General features: G+C 43.1%; 1 protein-coding gene and 1 non-coding gene across 4 annotated transcripts in view; one reads left to right on the forward strand and one right to left on the reverse strand.

Moving 5' to 3' along the window:
* Positions 1-5,078: 5,078 nt before the first annotated feature.
* Positions 5,079-20,010, reverse strand: part of Efcab2 (EF-hand calcium binding domain 2) — a 131,234-nt gene continuing 116,302 nt past the window's right edge. For all 3 annotated transcript variants that reach the window (XM_036202329.1, XM_036202330.1, XM_036202331.1), the window contains 4 exons: positions 11,364-11,443; positions 10,589-10,631; positions 10,430-10,496; positions 5,079-5,211 (listed from right to left, as the gene is read on the reverse strand). In XM_036202329.1, coding sequence (XP_036058222.1) covers positions 5,096-5,211; positions 10,430-10,496; positions 10,589-10,631; positions 11,364-11,443 — 306 coding nt within the window. In that variant the 3' untranslated portion in view covers positions 5,079-5,095. The remainder of the gene's footprint in view (positions 5,212-10,429; positions 10,497-10,588; positions 10,632-11,363; positions 11,444-20,010) is intronic.
* Positions 9,164-9,236, forward strand: Trnak-cuu. Its single transcript has one exon. It is a non-coding gene; the product is annotated as a tRNA-Lys (tRNA).

A 20,010-nucleotide genomic window follows, 5' to 3' on the forward strand; every position in this document is an offset into this window, starting at 1 on the left:
TGGTGGTGAAAAAAAATCCAACCCGACTACTAACCAGAGGGTGCCCCGGAGACAGGGTACAGAGAGCAACATCCTTCTGAACTCCTAACACTCTAGTGAGACAGGGACATGGCGCTAAGGAATCATCTTTGCTGCCTTCTGTGTATCCTTGAGCCGAGAGAATGAGGGGTCTCTTGGCTAGCAAGATCCTGGAAAGCACTCAACCTATGTACTTGATGTAGCCAGGGTTACACACTCAGAGCCATCTTGGGTACTCCAGACAAGTCCACACCTCATGTGTTAGGCACTGGTGCAAGCTTTGTGATTGCATGGTACACCAGCCTGCACCAGCTTTGTGATTGCATGGTACACCAGCCTGCACCAGCTTTGTGACTGAATGGTACACCAGCCTGCACCAGCTTTGTGACTGAATGGTACACCAGCCTGCACCAGGTTTGTGAATAAATGGTACACCAGCTTGCACCAGCTTGGTGATTGCATGGTTCATCAGCCTGCACCAGCTTTGTGACTGTATGTTATACCAGCCTGCACCAGCTTTGGTAATTGCATGGTACACCAGCCTGCACCAGCTTTGGTGATCGCATGGTACGCCAGCCTGCACCAGCTTGGTGATCGCATGGTACACCAGCCTGCACCAGCTTGGTGATTGCATGGTACACCAGCCTGCACCAGCTTGGTGATCGCATGGTACGCCAGCCTGCACCAGCTTGGTGATCGCATGGTACGCCAGCCTGCACCAGCTTGGTGATCGCATGGTACGCCAGCCTGCACCAGCTTGGTGATCGCATGGTACACCAGCCTGCACCAGCTGGTGATCGCATGGTGATCGCATCGTACGCCAGCCTGCACCAGCTTGGTGATCGCATGGTACGCCAGCCTGCACCAGCTTGGTGATCGCATGGTACGCCAGCCTGCACCAGCTTGGTGATCGCATGGTACACCAGCCTGCACCCTGATCCGACTTTAACTTTGATGAGTATGTCTCATGTCTGTCGTGTGTCTTTGCCATCACAAGGCCTGGCTGTAAACACTCCTGGGGTACCACACCCCTCCTTGAGTCCCCTGCCTTACCTAAAGGCTTGAGGCTCATTTCATCTGCAGGTGGGGATCCCAACACTCATGGTTAAGTGAGTGGTATGTCAATTTTCCACTTGGATTTTGCCTTAAACAAACCTTAGGCGATTCTAGAAAAGTTGGTCTTGTGAAACTGTTGAAGGAAGGGGTAGTTTCCACCTCAACCATTGTTGTATTCATATAACTTTCCAGACCCGATTCATATGTACTAGTGTACATAGTCACATTGTATGGGTGTGCAGGCATGTGTGTGTGCATGAATGTGTAGGCCAGGGGTCACTCAATTTTGAGACCATGCCTCTTTGGGGATCTGGAGCTCACCAATAGGCTAGATCTTCCTCTGTATGCCTCCCCATTGCCAAGATAGTAAGTGCCCAGGTTTTTATGTGGGACTGGGTATTGAAACCAGGTCCCCAGACTTGTGTAGCAACCACCTTTACCACTGAGCCATCTGCCCAGCCCCCAAGAGTGATTGTCACCACCATTTTGTTTGTTTGGTTTTTGGTTTTGGTTTGTTTTTTTTTATTTGTTTGTTTTGTTTTTTTTGTTTTGTTTGTTTTTGTTTTTGTTTTTGTTTTTTCAAGACAGGCTTCCTCTGTGTAGTTTTGGAGCCTGTCCTGGATCTCGCTCTGTAGACCAGGCTGGCCTCAAACTCACAGAGATCCGCCTGGCTCTGCCTCCCGAGTGCTGGGATTAAAGGCATGCACCGCCACCACCACTGCCCGGCTGTCATCATTTTCATGAAGGCATTCGTTTCTTTTTTTATTAAGAGATTTTCTATTCATTCTACTTGTCAACCACAGATTCCCCTGTCCTCTCTCCTCCCATCCCCTCATGTAGGCATTCTAAGAGTAAAAAGGAGAAATGTCAATGATTGTGCTGGGACAGCACATGCAGGCTGGGTCCACCCAGGGCAAATGGGGACATACAGTCAATCTACTTATGGAAGAAGTAAAGAAAAATAAGACACACAAAGCAGAGTCCCAGCTAATATGAAACATGAACAAAAAAAAAAAAATGGCGTTTGTTGTGAAGATTTGACACCACAGCATGACCTATAAAGGCTGGTTAATACAGTCCCTTACAGCTGCATGACCTCTGTCACTCCCTGGAGTCACGGTACCCACTTCACTGGATCATCACCAAGGTTAAGTCAGTAAACTAAATACAGCACTTAGAACAGTGCCTGGCACACAGTCAGCGGTGTCCAAGTACTGTGTACTATTACTAACTATAACAGCGTGGAGGAAAGCAATGCTCCACAGCCATACAGAAAGTCAAACCGCAAGCAGAACACTGTTTCCAGGAACGGCATGCCATCTGACCACACAGCAGGTGCTGCCCTTCAGAGTCTTACTGCCCTCCACACAAGCCGAGTCCCGGCTGGACTGCCCTCCCACCCTAGCCTACAGACCATCACTGTCACTCATTTCTGCTGACTCCTCATCAGTCTTGACCTTCTGGCCTTGCATTTCACCCACCTTGACTCAACAACACTTTCCTGGGCCTGGGTTACTAGACAAACCCCCCAGGACTTCTTGAAAACTCTTTTGTAGACTACCCCCCCAACTCTCTCATTTCCCACGGAACACCTCAAATGTGTACCATCTCTCTAGCTCTGTAACCTACCCTCTTCTTTCTCATTCACAGAGAGAGTACAGCCCCGTGTGGAGGCCCAGGCCTGAAGTCCTAGCACGAGGGAGGAAGAAGCAGAAGAGCCATGAGCTGTAAGCACAGCAAGACCCTATCTTCACAACAACAAAACAAAGTAGAGCTAGACGCCACTGGACAGAGGCTCCATACATTAGTTCATGTCCATAACCAAGGTCAAGACCTTTGCAGCCCTGGACCCTGGACCCTGAGTGTCCTGCACTCTCTGCCTTATCTCAGCCTTCTAAATACAAACATGCAGGATACCTGCACAGTTTATATCCTCCAAACCCCCTCTTCCTTCTCTCTCCTCTCTACATCTGTTTATTCCTGGAGCCACTGGACTTTACTACCTGCCACTTGGCAAGTCTGCCCTGAGAGAGGTTCTCAGTGAATGTGCTGGTGCTGAAACGGAAGGATGTCTCCCCATCATCAATTACTTCATATCCCACCACATCCGGCTTGGTTCTGGTCTCAAGAGTCTCTCCTGCCGTGGCTTCCCCTCCTCTCAAGCTTCTTCCCATGCTCTACAAGCTCCCATTCTGCCACCCAAACTCACTATCTCCCCCGGTTCTGTCCTTGATCATCTTCTCTTTCCTGGACACTATGTGCTGACAACTCCAAAGCCCATGTCTCTAGCAGATGTCCCCTTATTTGTCCCATTGATTTTTCTATGTTCTACAAGCTCCTTAAGCCAGAGATAACCACAGCCAAGCTCATTAGCCTGCTCCTTGGGTGTCTTATCTGAATGGCTGCTACCATTATTTACAAAGTATTCAAGCCAGAAACTGGGCTTTGTGCTTGACTTTCCCAAGTCCCTCAACCCTGCCAACCAGCCTGCCAGCTGCTCTCCTCATCACACTTCAAGTTGTTTCTCAGGCTATTTACAACTCCAACTACTTTCTCTGTGATGTTCAGAATCAAATTCACATTCAAACACTGAAACCTTAACCCCAATTAGCCCATTATCTCTTAGGACACAATTCCTGTCTCCCACTCTGACCTTTTCATCTCTCATCAGGTCCCAAATATCTATAAACCAGACTTTCAATTCCCAGATTCTTGGGTTTCATGACACCTCTAGGGTTTTGATCTGATGCTCCCCTGCTGACACGCTCTGTCTCTGAAGTAAACTACCCAAAGAATGGCTTTTTCAGAATTACGAACTATGAAGTCAGTAAGTCCCGTGTTACCTGTTTTAGACTGTCCACTAGAAACACCCTCACCCTACCAGACTGAGTCAACTGCTTCCCTTGTGCAGTATTTGCTCTCTGAATGTCTGGTTGCTGATTGACTTGCAAGTCTCCCTCACTAAACTGTGACTCTGACTAATTAGAATCCAATCTATCTTCATACTCAGCAAATGCTTTTACCCACTGAGCCACCTCCCCAGCCTAGAAAGTAATTCTCGTGAGAGGACCACTATAGAAGGAGAAAGCCCGACTCCCCTCCCAGCCTCTCTGCGATTGCTCCACCATGTGCTCCTGTCTGGCTAGCTGCACCTTGGCGAGGTGCATGCAAGAGTGGCCCTCACTCAGCATACACAGTGTTGCCTGGACCTTGACATCTCTAACTGTGAGCTAAATGAACCTCTTTCTTATGGAGTCAGTCCATTCTGGTAACAACAGGCTGAATACACTCAGTACTCAGGACAATATTCGCATGACAGATATTCTGAACAGGTGAGGATTCTAAAGAGCACAAAAGGAATTGCCATTTCCAGTTTTCATTCAGTCCTCCTTTCTCTAGCTTCAATTATCTCACTTCCTTTAGCTGTTCCATAAATGGCAACATGCTAGATGAGCGCATTTCAATTTTACACGAAGCTATTAGACTCTCAAATGAGATTTGTAATTGGCATTCACGAGAAATCAATTATTAGTGGTTATTCCAGTTGCTCTGTCTCCTCGTTCAGCAGCGTCTAGGCTGCTCTAAAAAGCAGCCAGCACCACACTGTTGTCCGTGTCCAGGCTGGGGCTGTTCTGCCCCACAAGAGCTTCCTATGCCAAATCTTAGGGTGTTATGATCAATCTTCATTTTCTGTTTAATTAATTTCAAGGTAACATTGGCCTAATTATGGAAAATAAGCAATAATACACTTAGCGTTAAAGTATTTTACAGTTCCTTGTAAATAATCAACTTGTCATTCCATAAATCTAGTCATATTAAACAAATTTATGTTGTCAATTGGTCATCTCTAGAAAACAAAATTCCTTCAAACAATTATGGCATAAGGTACTAAATATGGAAATAATAAGCTAAAGTGTGAAATTAATTAGGACAAGCAATTTTCAAACTATCCTTTCAATTAGAAATTAAGTCTTTACAGTTGTCTTAAAAGAAGAACAAAGAAATTAAGTCTTTGGAGCGTTTAATTTTCATCTATCACCATCATTGTGATGTAGTCCCTGTAATTGATGGAATTTGAGTCAGGATCAATTGCAGCAGACAACATTTCTTCCATTTCCTCTTGAGAAAAGGGCTCACCTGGAGAGACAAGAAGAGAGATCATCATTTATAGTCAGGAGGTTTTCCTCTCTCCACTAGCCAGCTTCATCACCATGGAGTCCACAGGTCCCAGCTGTTTTAGTTTTTTCTCCACTGGAGCTGTCTGCACAGCCAACACACCAGAATCCAGAGGTTCAAAAGGCATGCTGCCATACACCCTGCAAGGCTGCAGATTTACTACCCTGCTGGTACCTATAGGATACATTATTTCAGTCAAAACAGCAGGAGCAGATAAAACACCATGAACAAAGTTGTTTATTCACTTAAATTAAAATTATTGAAATTGCAAAAATATTTGCTTGAAGCTAAAGTCTTATAAGTGAATCTACTTATTGTGTTTGGTGAAACGATGGAGAGAGATTAAATGTTAGCTATTGCTGAAGAGAGGGACCAGACACTTACCCACTACTACATCAGGTCTGTCTCAATCACACTGGCTTAACCCACCAGAGATGCCACTCATCAATCAGCCTAAAACTCCCCCGTGTTTCAGTTTGGGCTGGTGTTGATGTAAGATGAAATCAAAAGCTGGAGAGAAAATCTGGGCTTTAATTACACTCAGGGAACAACTGAGAGCTATCTTAGAAACTGGCTTCACCAGGGCAGGACAGAAACTATTTAAGACAGAACTATGTCCTAATGATAATTTAAATACAGGGCATCCAGGCTATCACGCTAGACCTTTAGGGGAAAAGTCTTATGCAAACCAAGGCTTGAGGAGGGTTACTGTCTTAGTTAAAGTTTCTATCGCTGTGAAGAGACATCATGACCATAGCAACTCTCTTATAAAGGAAATAACATTTAATTGGGTGGCTTACAATTCAGAGGTTCAGTCCATTATCATTATGGTGGGACATGATGTTATGCAGACAGACATGGCACTGGAGAAGGAGCTGAGAATTCTACACCTTTGATCCACAGGCAACAGGAAGTGAACTGAAACAGTGGGTGTGGCTTAAACATATATGAGACCTTAAAGCCCACCCCTACACTGACACGCTTCCTCCAACAAGCCACACATCCTAATAGTACCACTCCCTATGAGCTTATGGGGGCCAATTACATTCAAACTACCATATTCCACTCCCTGAACTCCATAAGCTTGTAACAATATCAGAATGCAAAATACATTTAGTCCAACTTCAAAAATCCCCATAGTCTATCACAGTCTCAACAATGTTTCAAAGTTCAAAGTCTCTTTGAGATTCATGAAATCTCTTCATTGTAATCCCCTATAGAATCAAAGTGAAAAACCCAGATCACATACTTCAAACAAATAATGGCACAGGATACATTACCACTCCAAAACATAGGGGAGAAAGCATAGTGAGGAAATACTGGAGCAAAGCAAGTCTGAAAACCAGTCGGGCAAACTCCAACTCTGCATCCCCATATCTGATGTCAAAATGCTTCTCAACTCTCCAATTCCTTTCAGCTTTGTTAACTGCAACACACTTCTCTCTCTTGGGCCCTGCAAGTGAGTGGGGACTGAGTCTGAAGGCCAGAGTACCAACCTTGGCTGGAGCACTCCACTGTACTGCTTAGACTAAGCCTTGCTCACAGCAGTCACCGCCACACTGGGCAGGGAAAGAGCTGTACAGTATTTGATTTAAGATAGCAGGAAAAGCTTCACAGATTCAAACTCTTGCCCTCTTATTAGCTTTATGACCTTGGGCAGGTTGCTTAACCTCTCTTCCCACTCTACACAATACAGATGATGGTAATACTCTCTACCCACGGGCTTGGGATAAGGATTAAATGTGTTATTATTCAAATAGCGCTTGCACGAACATCTGACACATAGCAACATGTATTTGTTTAAAAAAAAAAAAAAAGACTTGAGATCTTCCCTGATGCTAAATACCATCTGATACAATATACATCCTGGACACACATGGACTCTGTCTTGTAGGTACTTGATTCAGTATGGTTTACAGTGTTTGTCTTACAATTTCCTGGGCATGTAGAATGTACATTCTTAAACTTAAAGATGTGTTGGCTGCTCTGTGGATACCATGAAAAGATTGTGGAAGTAACTTTATAGTTCCCAAACTTGGATATACTTCAAAACAATTTGGAATTTTCAGAACCAAAATATCACTTCTTAGCCAGGCCTGGTGGTGCAGGCCTTGAATCCAGGCACTCAGAAAGCAGACGCAGGTACATCTGTGAGTTCAAGGCCAGCCTGGTCTACAGAGTGAGTTCTAGGACAGCCAGGGCTGCACAGAGAAACCCTGTCTCTATAAGAATCACCTCGTAAGAAACTATTGTACTGGACTAGGCAGGTGCAACTGCACATAGAAGGAGGATATATTACATCCAATAATAATGACACATTAAGACAGCATGGTGCATCTTATACGTACCTATCAAATATACTGGCTCATACAATATGGAATAAATAACTGAAACCATTTATATTCTTCTCTGAAAAGAACTGACATAGGCTCTGTCTATTAGGATATCCAACAGTTGTCCTGGAAGTACAAGAACTCTCTAAGTATGCCTTCCTGGAAATTCTCATAAAGCACCATCCTGTGAACCTCACGGCCATGTTGTCCCTACACACAGGGCAGCCAGTCCCTGACTTCACTGTTTCAGTCAGCAGCATTGCTACCATTGACATCGTGGTCCAGGGCAAAGTCTTGGTGTTACTTTTTATACTCATCCCCCATTTTGTTCCTGCTCTGTTAGTCACCATGGCCCAAGGCCCTGTGATAGAGTCCTGCTGCGACAACCCCTTTCTCTACTCCCTACGCCAAGCCAGGCCCGTACAGGGGACCTGGGAATGCTGAAGGGGACTCCCCGCTCATCTCACTAGTTGATCCTTTCTTACCTACAAACCAACCAGCACCAGAATCACTTTCCCACAGCAGTGCTGAACTGGGTGACTCGGTCCAACTCTCCCCCACCCAGAGGATGACCCGAACTCAGAAGCAGGCCTCTACAATTGAGCCCCAATCCACCTCCATCCCTTCCCCATTGTTGGTCAACAGGACTCACAGGCTGGCTGAGCTCACCTTCTTCCATGTGCCTGGCTGCCTTTCTTCCAGATTTTGTTCCTATTGCTTTATCCATTTCCCACAAACTGACTTAACAGTCTTCATCCAGCTGCCTGTTTGTTCATTCATAGCTCATTTGTTGGAACTCATATGTTGATACCTATGATATGTGAGGGACTATAACATATAAGATCTTCTTATGCCTGCCCTCAGTGGCTCACCCTACCTTCTGAAGCAAAGCATGGTGGTTCCCATCTGTAATCCCATCTAGGAGGCAGCAGCAGGAGAATTGCCTTGAGTTTAATGCTGGCCTGGGATACACAGTAACCATGGATTCACCTGGGTTACAGAACGGAAGGCAACCCTGTCTCAAAACAAAAGCAAACAATAAATCTACCTTCTCAAGGAAGCTATTTTCTCTGTCAGCCTCCCCGGGCCAAGCTTTCCAGGCTAGTTTGAGCCTGCATTGATCTTCTGATAGTTCTTTTTCTAATGTCTCCTATTGGTCTATCTCACAGGTTAGCTCTGCTTCCCCAGTAAGACTATGATATGCTCAAGAAAGGGGTCAGATTCCAGTACCATTACCCCACACTGTGCGTTACCAACCAACAAACATCAGGCACACAGTAGGAGGCACTGGACCTCTTTGGCTGTCTTTAGGAATTTCATGTGGCCCAGTATCCTTCAGGGATTACTTCCTTTCATCTTTGGTTAACTAATAAAGTTAACCACTCAGCTGATTTTAACATGGTAGGCGATCCTGAATGGCAGCTGTGATTTTCACACTCTTCCTTCTCTCACTTCCTGCTTCCTGATGAGGACCTGAGTTACAAGGCCAAACCAGGTGTGCACAGAGCTTCCAATACTGTTCTCCTTGCTCAAAATGATACCCATGTGAATTTATTCCTGATACTACAGAATTAACTTCAGCCCGGCTAGCTCAGCCGGTAGAGCATGAGACTCTTAATCTCAGGGTCGTGGGTTCGTGCCCCACGTTGGGCACCAGATATTGGTGAAATTATTAAGGCCACTCCACGTAGTTAAAAGGGAGGTTTATTTTGTGGGGTAACTTACAAATGAAGGGATAGGTTGTAGGGTCTGGCAAAGGTATGGCACAGTCTGGTGGTGTTCTCTGGAGAACTCTGCTCGGTCTACCTCCTGCGTCTAGCGTCCCAGAACCAAGCGAGAGAGCCCTCCTCTCGATCCTGGGTCTTCCGCTTCCTCCTCTGCCCCACCTTGTGGGCGTGACCATTACCGAAGCCTCAGTGGGGGTTGGAACTTCCAGGCCAAGGCTGGGATGGCTACCCACTACACCCATGTCCGTGCTCTCAACTGGTGTGTGACCGCTGCATCACACAGGACAACTTGCTCTGTGCATCTGGGAGCTGAGCTGAGGAAGCAGAGTGCCTCCCTTTGTATATTAGCATAGGGTGTGTGTGTGTGTGTGTGTGTGTGTGTGTGTGTGTGTGTGTGTGACAGCAGCATTAATGACTGTCCATCCAGCTGCTTACAGTCAAGGGAAACACATGTATATATAAACGTAAAAAGAACGTTTGAAGGGAATATATAGGTATTTGTGGGAGGAGGTCCCATTGTCATAAGAAAATATAGTTTTATGTGAACTCACATTCAATTTAGGCTATATTGTTTGCAACTTTACCACCTAAGAAGGTCTTTTAAAGGAAATTTTTATATACTATAATTCAAGTCTTCTGTCTTAAAAGACATTGGTTTATGACAGTTTGTGTTCTTTAAGTGGAATGTCTTTTATTCAGGAAGTATTTTAAGTGAAAGAAGTAAACACAGTTTATACAAGCAATCATTACACTTCTATTACACAAAGTCAAATACCAAACCAAACCAAAATTATTAACCAAATAATTGCTTTTAAAGTATCATCTCCTATAATTTTTTGCATAACTGTTTAAAACTTATTCATTGGGGCTGCAGAGATGGCTCAGCAGGTAAGGCCATGCCCTGTTCTTGCCAAGAACCTGAGTTCAGTTCCCAATCCATGTCAGGTGGCAACTCCAGCTACAGGGGGACACAATGCTTCTGGCCTCGATGGGTACTGCACTTACACACACACACACACTTACACACACACACACACACACACACACAAAATAAAATAAACATCTTTAAACCTATTAATCTTTGCATAAATTACTCTTTAAGAAATAAAGCACCCTGACCTTCCTCAGTCATGAACTTGACCAGTTCATCTCTCGTCAGAAACCCTCGTCTGGCTGGATCCAAAACCTGGGGAAAGCAGATTTATTTTCTTGGTTGAATAAATTCTATATGATGAATTAATTTTTCACATATACATGAATAACCTGGAGCTCACCTACCTCAAAAGCTCTAAGAAGGACATCTTCAGCAATTGGTCTGTATCTGTAATTTTATAATAAAGTGAATTAATGCCAGCATATTTATCTCGGTCTCTACATGATAAATGACTACATTAAACAAAATAAAAGCCACTAATATATGAAGCTAATGGCATTTCCCTTGATGAAATTTCTTTGTATTTCTGAGTCTGAAAATCAACAGTACCTACCCCTCAGGAATGTTTAGTATTACCTATTAGCATCTCTCATTGATATGAAAATAAATTTACCTAGGACCAAAACCTCTACAATTACTCAACTGCAAAATGCAAATGCTGTACTTATACTAGGAAAGTAACTAGTTTTAATTTTTCTTTTAAAATAATTCACAATTAAACATAACTACAACATTGTTCTTTTTTGTAGCTCCTTCACCTTTTCATTTACCTTGCTTAGATTAATAAATACTAGCATGGTTGATTTTTATAAGCACAACCCTAAACCAGCCTGAAGAACCCTGAAAGGCTAGAGGAAACTACTCTAAGACATATACTGGGTAAATAAAATATAAAAAGCCAAGTGGTTTTGTTTTGTTTTGAGGCAAAACTATTTAGCTCAGGATGGCCTGAAACTATGTAACTAAAGTTAGCCTCAAATTTGTGACAATCCTCCTGCCTCACCCCCAACAAATGCTGGAATCACAGGCATAAGGCATCACACACACCTGGCCAAGTAAAATGTTTTGAAATTAATGTAATTCTTACTTTCTGCCTTAAAATTGGGTTTACTTCCTTACTTCCTTTCCAGAAGTACTCTGGTCATCACTGGAAGGAATTTTTCATATCGAATGTATCCAGTGGGTTCTTCCTCCTCTACCTAAACAATTAAAAACAGTCATTTACTCATTCAACACATATTTGGAACAACTACTTTTTTTCTAACACTGAACCAAGCGTTGGAACTTGATGAGAATATGGGCATAAATGCAGCTTGTGGAGCCTGTTTTTTGCAGGAGAGACACGTATAATTCACACTACCACAACACCAGCAGCTGAGGAGATGCCTGTCAGCAAAGTGCTTGTCATGCGATCATGAGGACCTGAGTTCAATTCCCAGCACTCACATCAGAAGCAAGGTGTGTAACTGCATCACAGCGGACTGGCACTCAAAGTTAATAACCTCTGGCATGTGCGCTCACACACACGCCCAATGTAGTACCAAGTATCCAATTTGTTTTCACTATATAGAGTAACCTCAATTGTGCAATGATCCCCCTGCCTCAGTCTCCCATATGGTGGCATGTCAGACATGAACCACCATGCCTGACTCGAATGTCTAATTCTAGAACTATGCAAACACCATGAGTAAAAGAGTGTGGGTCTAGAGAGCAGGGACAAGAAACAGCTCTGTCAGGGAGTCAGGAAGCTACTGGCAAACAGCGGTGTTTGGGCTGGTTTCTCAAGGACAAGAAGAGGCTGGGAGGCTGGAGCACAGATCCCAGAAAGAGCAGTTCTTCAAGGTGAGGCTGGAGAAAGACCTTATCATCCACAGGCTGGTCATTCCCTGTGCTGTCCTGAGAACAGTGTGAAACCAATGATGCTCTCACAGGTGTGTGTTTTAAAAGGTCACTCTGTTGTGGGGGAGGTGGCTTCTTCAGACAAAGGGTGACAGTGCAGCTGGAGTGGTGGCCATGAGGAGAGTGGGTGTGCGACCAGGAGACCTTTGAGACTTGACAGAGTGACTGCATGTACCTGTGACAGATAAGGGAACAGGGTCTAAGATGACTCCCAGATTCTGACTGGCACAAATGCAGTCTTTCCCTGACATGAAGAATACTGAATGAGATCAGGTTACGGCCAGTCAAATCAGTCTTGTACTTACGAAATGCCTTCCTGAGTAACAGAACTCTGTCGGCTCTGCCACCCTAAGTTTAGAGACTACTGTTCTAACAACGAGGCATTTGGCACCTAGCACTACAGGAGGAGGAAGAAACAGGTCTCGTTGCTTGTGGGTTCAACTATGACAGACTGACTGAACAAAGCTCTACTAACCTCAACTCCCCTGTCAGGCAATTTATATGGAGCTATAAATTTTGCACCCTCTTTCAAAAACCCTATTAAAAGGTTCATAGATCCCAATTCAACAGATGAGTTTTTAAGAGATTTATTGTTTTAACAAAAAATAAATCTCTAGGTGGCTATTAAGTAGAACACACTGTCATCCAAATGACAACAGGTTTTAATGTTCATATGAGATTCATACCTAGTATAGTAGAGTCTTCAGACTCCATTATCAGAGAAACTCAAACCCATCTAGAGTTTCTGTACCCACCAGCATGTGAACAATTTTTCAGCTTCCTCTAAGTTCTGAGCTGAGCATTTTGACAATGAATGTTACTATAGCTCTGTTGTATGTGGGCAGTAGTCTGAAACTCCCAGAACACAGAGACTTAGAAGTTAACTATCAGCCGGGCGGTGGTGGCGCACGCCTTTAATCCCAGCACTCGGGAGGCAGAGCCAGGCGGATCTCTGTGAGTTCGAGGCCAGCCTGGGCTACCAAGTGAGTTCCAGGAGGGGCACAAAGCTACACAGGGAAACCCTGTCTCGAAAAACAAAAAAAAAAAAAAAAATTAAGTTAAATATCTGGACACAGGTGCAGCTCAATGGTAGAGTGTTTATGGACTCTGAGGTTTGAACCCCAGGGCAGACTTTTGAAAGTCAATCTCTTGTGTCTCCTGGACACTTCAGAGAATCTATGCCCATAGTTTCTCACCAACATGGCTGCCTAAACATGACCTGAATAAGGACAATACCAGTAGACATGCTAACACAAAATGGGCAAGTCTCAGGAAGCTCAATCCTAGACCAACAACTATAGGCATCAAATGACATTCAGCTATACTCATAGACCAGTGCCTTACTCCACCATCATCAGAGAAGCGCCCTCCTGTAGTAGATGGGAACAAACATGGAGAACCACAACTGGACAATGTGCAGAAAGTAAGAGGCCTTGGAATAATACACAGTCCTAAATGGGATCTCTCCATCCAATCCCTCCCTCAGGGCTCAGGGAGCCCTGCTGAAGAGGAGACAGAAAGAGTGTGAGAGCCACAAGGGATTCAGGACACCAAGAAAATAAGGCCCTCTAATGCAGCAGGGTTAGCACAAATACGAACTCACAGAGACTGTGGCAGCATGCACAGGGCCTGCCTGGGTCTGGGCCAGACGGGGTCCTGTGCTGAGAGGGAAATAAACACAAGGCCCCATCCCTAACCCGGACACTATCTGCAATTGATAACCACTCACAATGAACAATTAGTTGTCTCCAACAGAGTCTCTCTGGAGATACAAACCACCCTTAAGGGCGGACACCAAGCCCAGCAGTAGAAGGACAACACAAAACAAACTCAACGGCATTTTTGGAGGTTCTTTTTTTTTTAACCTTACAGGTCTTTTGCATATATATTATGGTTTCCAATTTAGTGTTTTTATTATTATTTTAGATACCAATTTGTTTTCTGAGGAGAAAAAGAAAGTGTGGATTCAGGTGAGAGAGGAGGTGGGGAGGATCTGGGAAGAATTGGGGAAAGGGAAACCATAATCAAAATATATATATAAAAAATGTAGGGATATCCGCTGCTCAGGTACAGGCCACACCAATCAAAAGAACAGGTAGGAGGCCCATCTGCCCTGGGAACCCTCTACACCCTCAGCTTGGATCCCAAAGATCCAACCTGCTGCGCCCCCTCCCCACCCCACCACCCACCATGCCACCATCCCTCCCCACTCCCCACCCACCACCCCTTCCCCCTCCCCACCCCTCCCCACCCACCACCCCTCCACACCCACCACCCCTCCACACCCACCACCCCTCCACACCCACCACCCCTCCACACCCACCACCCACCCCTGCTGCCCCCCTCCTCCACACCCACCACCCACCCCTGCTGCCAGGCCCCTTCCCCCACCTCAGGATACCTGCTGCTTGGGTACAGGCCACACCAGTTAGAAGAACTGGTTCAGGTCATGCCAGTCAGAAAAATAGATAAGCAACTCAGGCAGACACTGCTGGACCACACCGGCCATAGGCAGCCCATCCTCAGACCTCTCTTTTGGTGCCCAACCCCACAACACTATCCCCAATCCCTACTCCCATCCTCATCATCATCATGTCCCATCCCGAACTTTGATCCCCTGTGGGACCAAAGGCCAAGCTAGCCACCAAAAGTCCAGCCCCCAACTTGGACAGAGACTCCCTGCGGGACCAGAGGTCACACTGGCAGCCAGATATCCAGACCACAAAGACCAAAAGACCAAAAAGGAAACAGAAATGAAGGAACAAAACACCCACCAAACAAGACAAAGTGAGAAATCAGCACCTGGACCTATAGTCATCCCAAACCAGATGCCTAAACAAACGTAAGAACATAATCAACAACAGCCAGGGCAATATGGCACCACCAGAACCCAGTCATGCTACTACAGCAAGCCCTGAGTATCCCAACACAGCTGAAGCACAAGAAAACAATCTTAAAACCAACTTTATGAAGATGATAGTGGTCCTTAAAGAGGAAATTAATAAATCCCTTAAAGAAATCCAGGAAAACACAAACAACTGAAGGAAATGAATAAATCCCTTAAAACCAAGAAAAAACAGACAAACAGGTGAAGGAAACAAATAAAATTGTTCAAAGTCTGAAAATGGAAATAGAAGCAATAAAGAAAATACAAACTGAGCAAATTCTAGAAATGAAAAATCTAGATAAGCGAATGGGAACTACAGACACAAACATCACCAACAGAATGCAAGAGATGGAAGAGAGGATCTCAGACACTGAAGATAAAATAGAAGAAATATATACAACAGTCAAGGAAAATGGCAAAAACATCCAGGAAATATGGGACACTATGAAAAGATCAAACCTAAGAATAAAAGGAGTAGAAGGAGAAGACTTCCAGTTCAAAGACCCAGAAAATATTTTTAACAAAATTATAGAAGAAAATTTTCCTAACCTAAAGAAGGACATACCTATAAAGATACAAGAGGCTTACAGAACACCAAACAGATTAGATCAGAAAAGAAAGTCTCCACACCACACAATAATCAAAATACTAAACATACAGAATCAAGAAAGAATATTAAAATCTGTAAGGGGAAAAGGCCAATAGCATATAAAAGGCAGACCCATCAGAATTACACCTGACTTCTCAATGGAGACTCTAAAAGCCAGAGAGGCCTGGACTGATGTCCTGCAGACTCTAAGAGACCACAGATGATAGCCCACACTACTATACCCAGCAAAACTCTCTATCACCACATAGATGGAGAAAACAAGATATTCCATGACAAAATCAAATTCAAACAATATCTCCCCACAAACCCAGCCCTACAGAAGATCCTAGAAGGAAAATCCCAACCCAGAGAAGATAACTACACCTGTGAAAACACAGGAAATAACCTCACATCAGCAAAACCAGATGTGTGCTTAACACACACACAAAAAAAAACCCATCATCAACAACAACAAAATAACAGGAATTAACAATCAATAACAATCAATAGTCATTAGTATATCTCAATATCACTGGACTCAATTCCCCAACAAAAAGACATAGGCTAAGCCAAGTGGTGGTGGCACACACCTTTAACCTCAGCACTCGGGAGGCATAGCCAGGTAGATCTCTGTTTGAGGCCAGCCTGGTCTACATAGCAAGATCCAGGACAGTCACCAAAACTACACAGAGAAACCCTGTCTTGAAAAAACAAAAAACAAAAACGAAAGACATAGGCTAACAGAATGGATGCAAAAACAGGATCCATCCCTCTGCTGCATACAAGAAACACACTTCAACATCAAAGATAGACATTACCTCAGATTAAAGTGTTGGAAAAAGATTTTCCAAGCAAATGGACCCAGGAAGCAAGCTGGTGTATCTATTTTAATATCTAACAAAATAGACATCAATCCAAAATTAATCAAAAGAGATAGGGAAGAACATTTCATACTCATCAAAGGAAATATTCACCAAGATGATGTTTCAATTCTTAACATCTATGCCCCAAATGCAAGGGCACCCACATTTATAAAAGAAATATCATTAAAGTTTAAATCATACATCAATCCTCACACATTGATAACAGGAGACTTCAATACCCTACTCTCACCAACGGACATCATCTAGACAAAAGCTAAACAGAGAAATAATGGAGTTAACATTGTTATAAACCAAATGGACCTAACAAATATCTACAGAACGTTTCACCCAAACACAAAAGAATACACCTTCTTCTCAGCACCTCATGGAACTTTCTCCAAACTTGACCATATACTAGGTCACAAAGCAAGTCTCAGCAGATACAATAAAACTGAGTTAACCCTCTGTATCCTATCAGACCACCCATGGATTAAAGCTGTATTTCAATAACAACAAAAACACAGAAAGCCTATATAAACTTATGGAAATGGAACAACTCTTCACTGAATGAAAACTGGGTCAAGACAGAACTAAAGAAAGAAACTAAAGCCCTCCTAGAATTCAGTGAAATGAATGAGCAGCATACCCAAACTTATGGGACACAATGAAAGTGGAGCTAAGAGGAAGTTCCTAGCACTAAGTGCCTCATAAAGAAATTGTGGAGATCTCATACTAGCAACTAACAGCACACATGAAAGCTCTAGAACAAAAAAGAAGCAAACACGCAAGAGGAGTAGAAGGCAGAAAATAATCGAACTGAGGGATGAAATCAATAAAATAGAAACAAAGAGAACAATACAAAGAAAAAATGAATCAGAGTTGATTCTTTGAGAAAATCAACAAGATAGAGAAACTCTTACCCAAACTAACTAAAAGGCAAAAAGAGAATATCCAAACTCACAAAATCACAAATGAAAAGGGGACAGAACAACAGATAGTGAGGAAAGCCAAAGAATCATTAGGTCATACTTCAAAAAACCTGTACTCCATAAAATTGGAAAATCAAAAAGAAATGGACAATTTTTTTGATAGATACCTCTTACCAAAGTTAAATGAAGACCAGATAAACAATTTAAACAGACCTAAAACCCCTAAGGAAATAGACGCTGTCATTAAAGGTCTCCCAATGCCCCCCCACAAAAAACTCCAGAGTCAGATGGTTTTAGGACAGAATTCTACCAGACATTCAAAGAAGAGCTAATACCAATACTCCTCAAATCATTCCACAAAATAGAAACAAAAGGAACATTGCCCAATTCATTTTATGAGGCCACAGTCACCTGATACCCAAACCACACAAAGATTCAACAAAGAAAGAGAATTACAGACCAATTTCCCTTCTGAACATTGATCAAAAATACTTGATAAAATACTTGCAAACTGAATCCAAGAACACATCAAAAAGATCATTCACCATGATCAAGTAGGCTTCAACCCAGAAATGCAGGATGGTGCATCATAAAAATCTGTCAACATAATCCATATAAACAAACTGAAAGAAAAAAACCTCATGATCATCTCATTAGACACTGAAAAAGCCTTTTACAAAATCCAACATCCCTTCATTTAAAAAAAAAAAAAAGTCTTAGAGAGATCAGGGATACAAAGGACATACCTAAACATAATAAAGGCAATTTATAGCAAGCCTATAGCTTCCATCAAATTAAATGGAGAGAAACTCAAAGCAATTCCACTAAAATCAGGAACAAGACAAGGCTGTCCACTCTCTCCATACCTATTCAATATAGTACTCAAAGTTCTAGCTAGAGCAATAAGACAACAAAGGAGATCAAGGGGATACAAACTGGAAAGAAGAAGTCAAAGTACCTCTATTCCCAGATGACAAGACAGTATACATAATCGATCCTAAAAATTCTACCAGGGAACTCCTACAGCTGATAAGCACTTTTAGTAAAGTGGCTGGACACAAGATTAACTCAAGAAATCAGAAGCCCTCACATACACAAATGACAAACAGGCTGAGAAAGAAGTCAGGGAAACAACACCCTTCACAATAGCCATAAATAATATAAAGTATCTTAAGGTAACTCTAGCAAAGCAAGTAAAGACCTGTATGACAAGAACTTCAAGTTTTTGAAGAAAGAAATTGAAGAAAATATCAGAAGATGGAAAGACCTCCCATGCTCATGGATTGGTAGGATTAATATAGTAAAAATGGCCATCTTACCAAAACCTACAAACTCAACAAAATTCTCATCAAAATTCCAACACAATTATTTACAGACCTTGAAAGAACAATATTCAACTTCATATGGATAAACAACAACACCAACAACACTGGGAGCTAAAACCATCCTGTATAATACAAGAACTTCTGGAGTTATCAGCATCCCTGGATTTTAAGCTGTACTACAGAGCAATAGTAATTAAACAAACAAAAACAAAAACATGGCATTGGCATAAAAACAGACAAGTCAATTAATGGAATGGAATCGAAGACCCAGACATAAATCCACATGCCTGTTTTTTTTTTTTTTTTTAATGCCAAAATTATACAATAGAAAAAAAGAAAGCATCTTCAAAAATGGTGCTGGTCTAACTGAATGTATGAATGAATGTAGAAGACGGCAGATAGATACATGTCTATGACCCTGAACAACACTCAAGTTCAGCTGGATCAAAGACCTCAACATAAAATCAGATACACTGATACCACTCCTGAGCATATACCCAAAGAACATTCCATCCTACCACAAGGACACATGCTCAACTACTTTCATAGCAGCTTTATTCATAATAGCCTGAAACTGGAAACAATGAGATGTCCCTAAACTGAAGAATGGATAAAGAAAATGTGGTACATTTACACAATGGAGTATTACTGGGTTGTTTTTAAAAAAAAAAAAAATGACATCATGAAATTCACAGGCAAATGGATAGAACTAGGAAAAAAAAATCACTCCGACTGAGGTAACCCAGAAGACAAACATGGTATGTACTCATTCATAAGTGGCTATTAGCTGTAAAGTAAAGGAAAATCACACTACAGTCCACAGACCTTGAAAGGCTAAGTAATGAGGAGGGCTTAAGGGAGGTGGGGGTGGAGGGGTATAAATCTCCCTGGGAAGGAAAAATAGATTTTGTAGGTGGACTGGGGGCAGGTAGCAATGAGAACAGGAGAGACCAGGTTGGGGAAGTACTGGGAGAGATGACTGGAATTGGGGGACCTTTCAGGGGCAAGGTAGAAACCTAATGCAATGGAAACTCCCTAGAACCCTACAAGGGTGACCCTAGCAAAGACTCCTAGTAATGGAGGATACAGTGCCTCAACTGGCCATCTTCTGTAACCAGGCAAGGCTTCCAGTGGAAGGATGGGGACATCAACCCAAACCTAGCCACAAAACCTTCAACCTACAATTTGTCCTGCCTACAAGATGTCTTGGGGTAAAGGTGGAGCAGAACTTGTGGGAGCAGCCAACCAATGACTGATCCAACTTGAGACCCCTA

Source organism: Onychomys torridus, chromosome 11 (assembly GCF_903995425.1).
Source record: "Onychomys torridus chromosome 11, mOncTor1.1, whole genome shotgun sequence".
In the NCBI taxonomy this organism is placed as follows: Eukaryota; Metazoa; Chordata; class Mammalia; order Rodentia; family Cricetidae; genus Onychomys; species Onychomys torridus.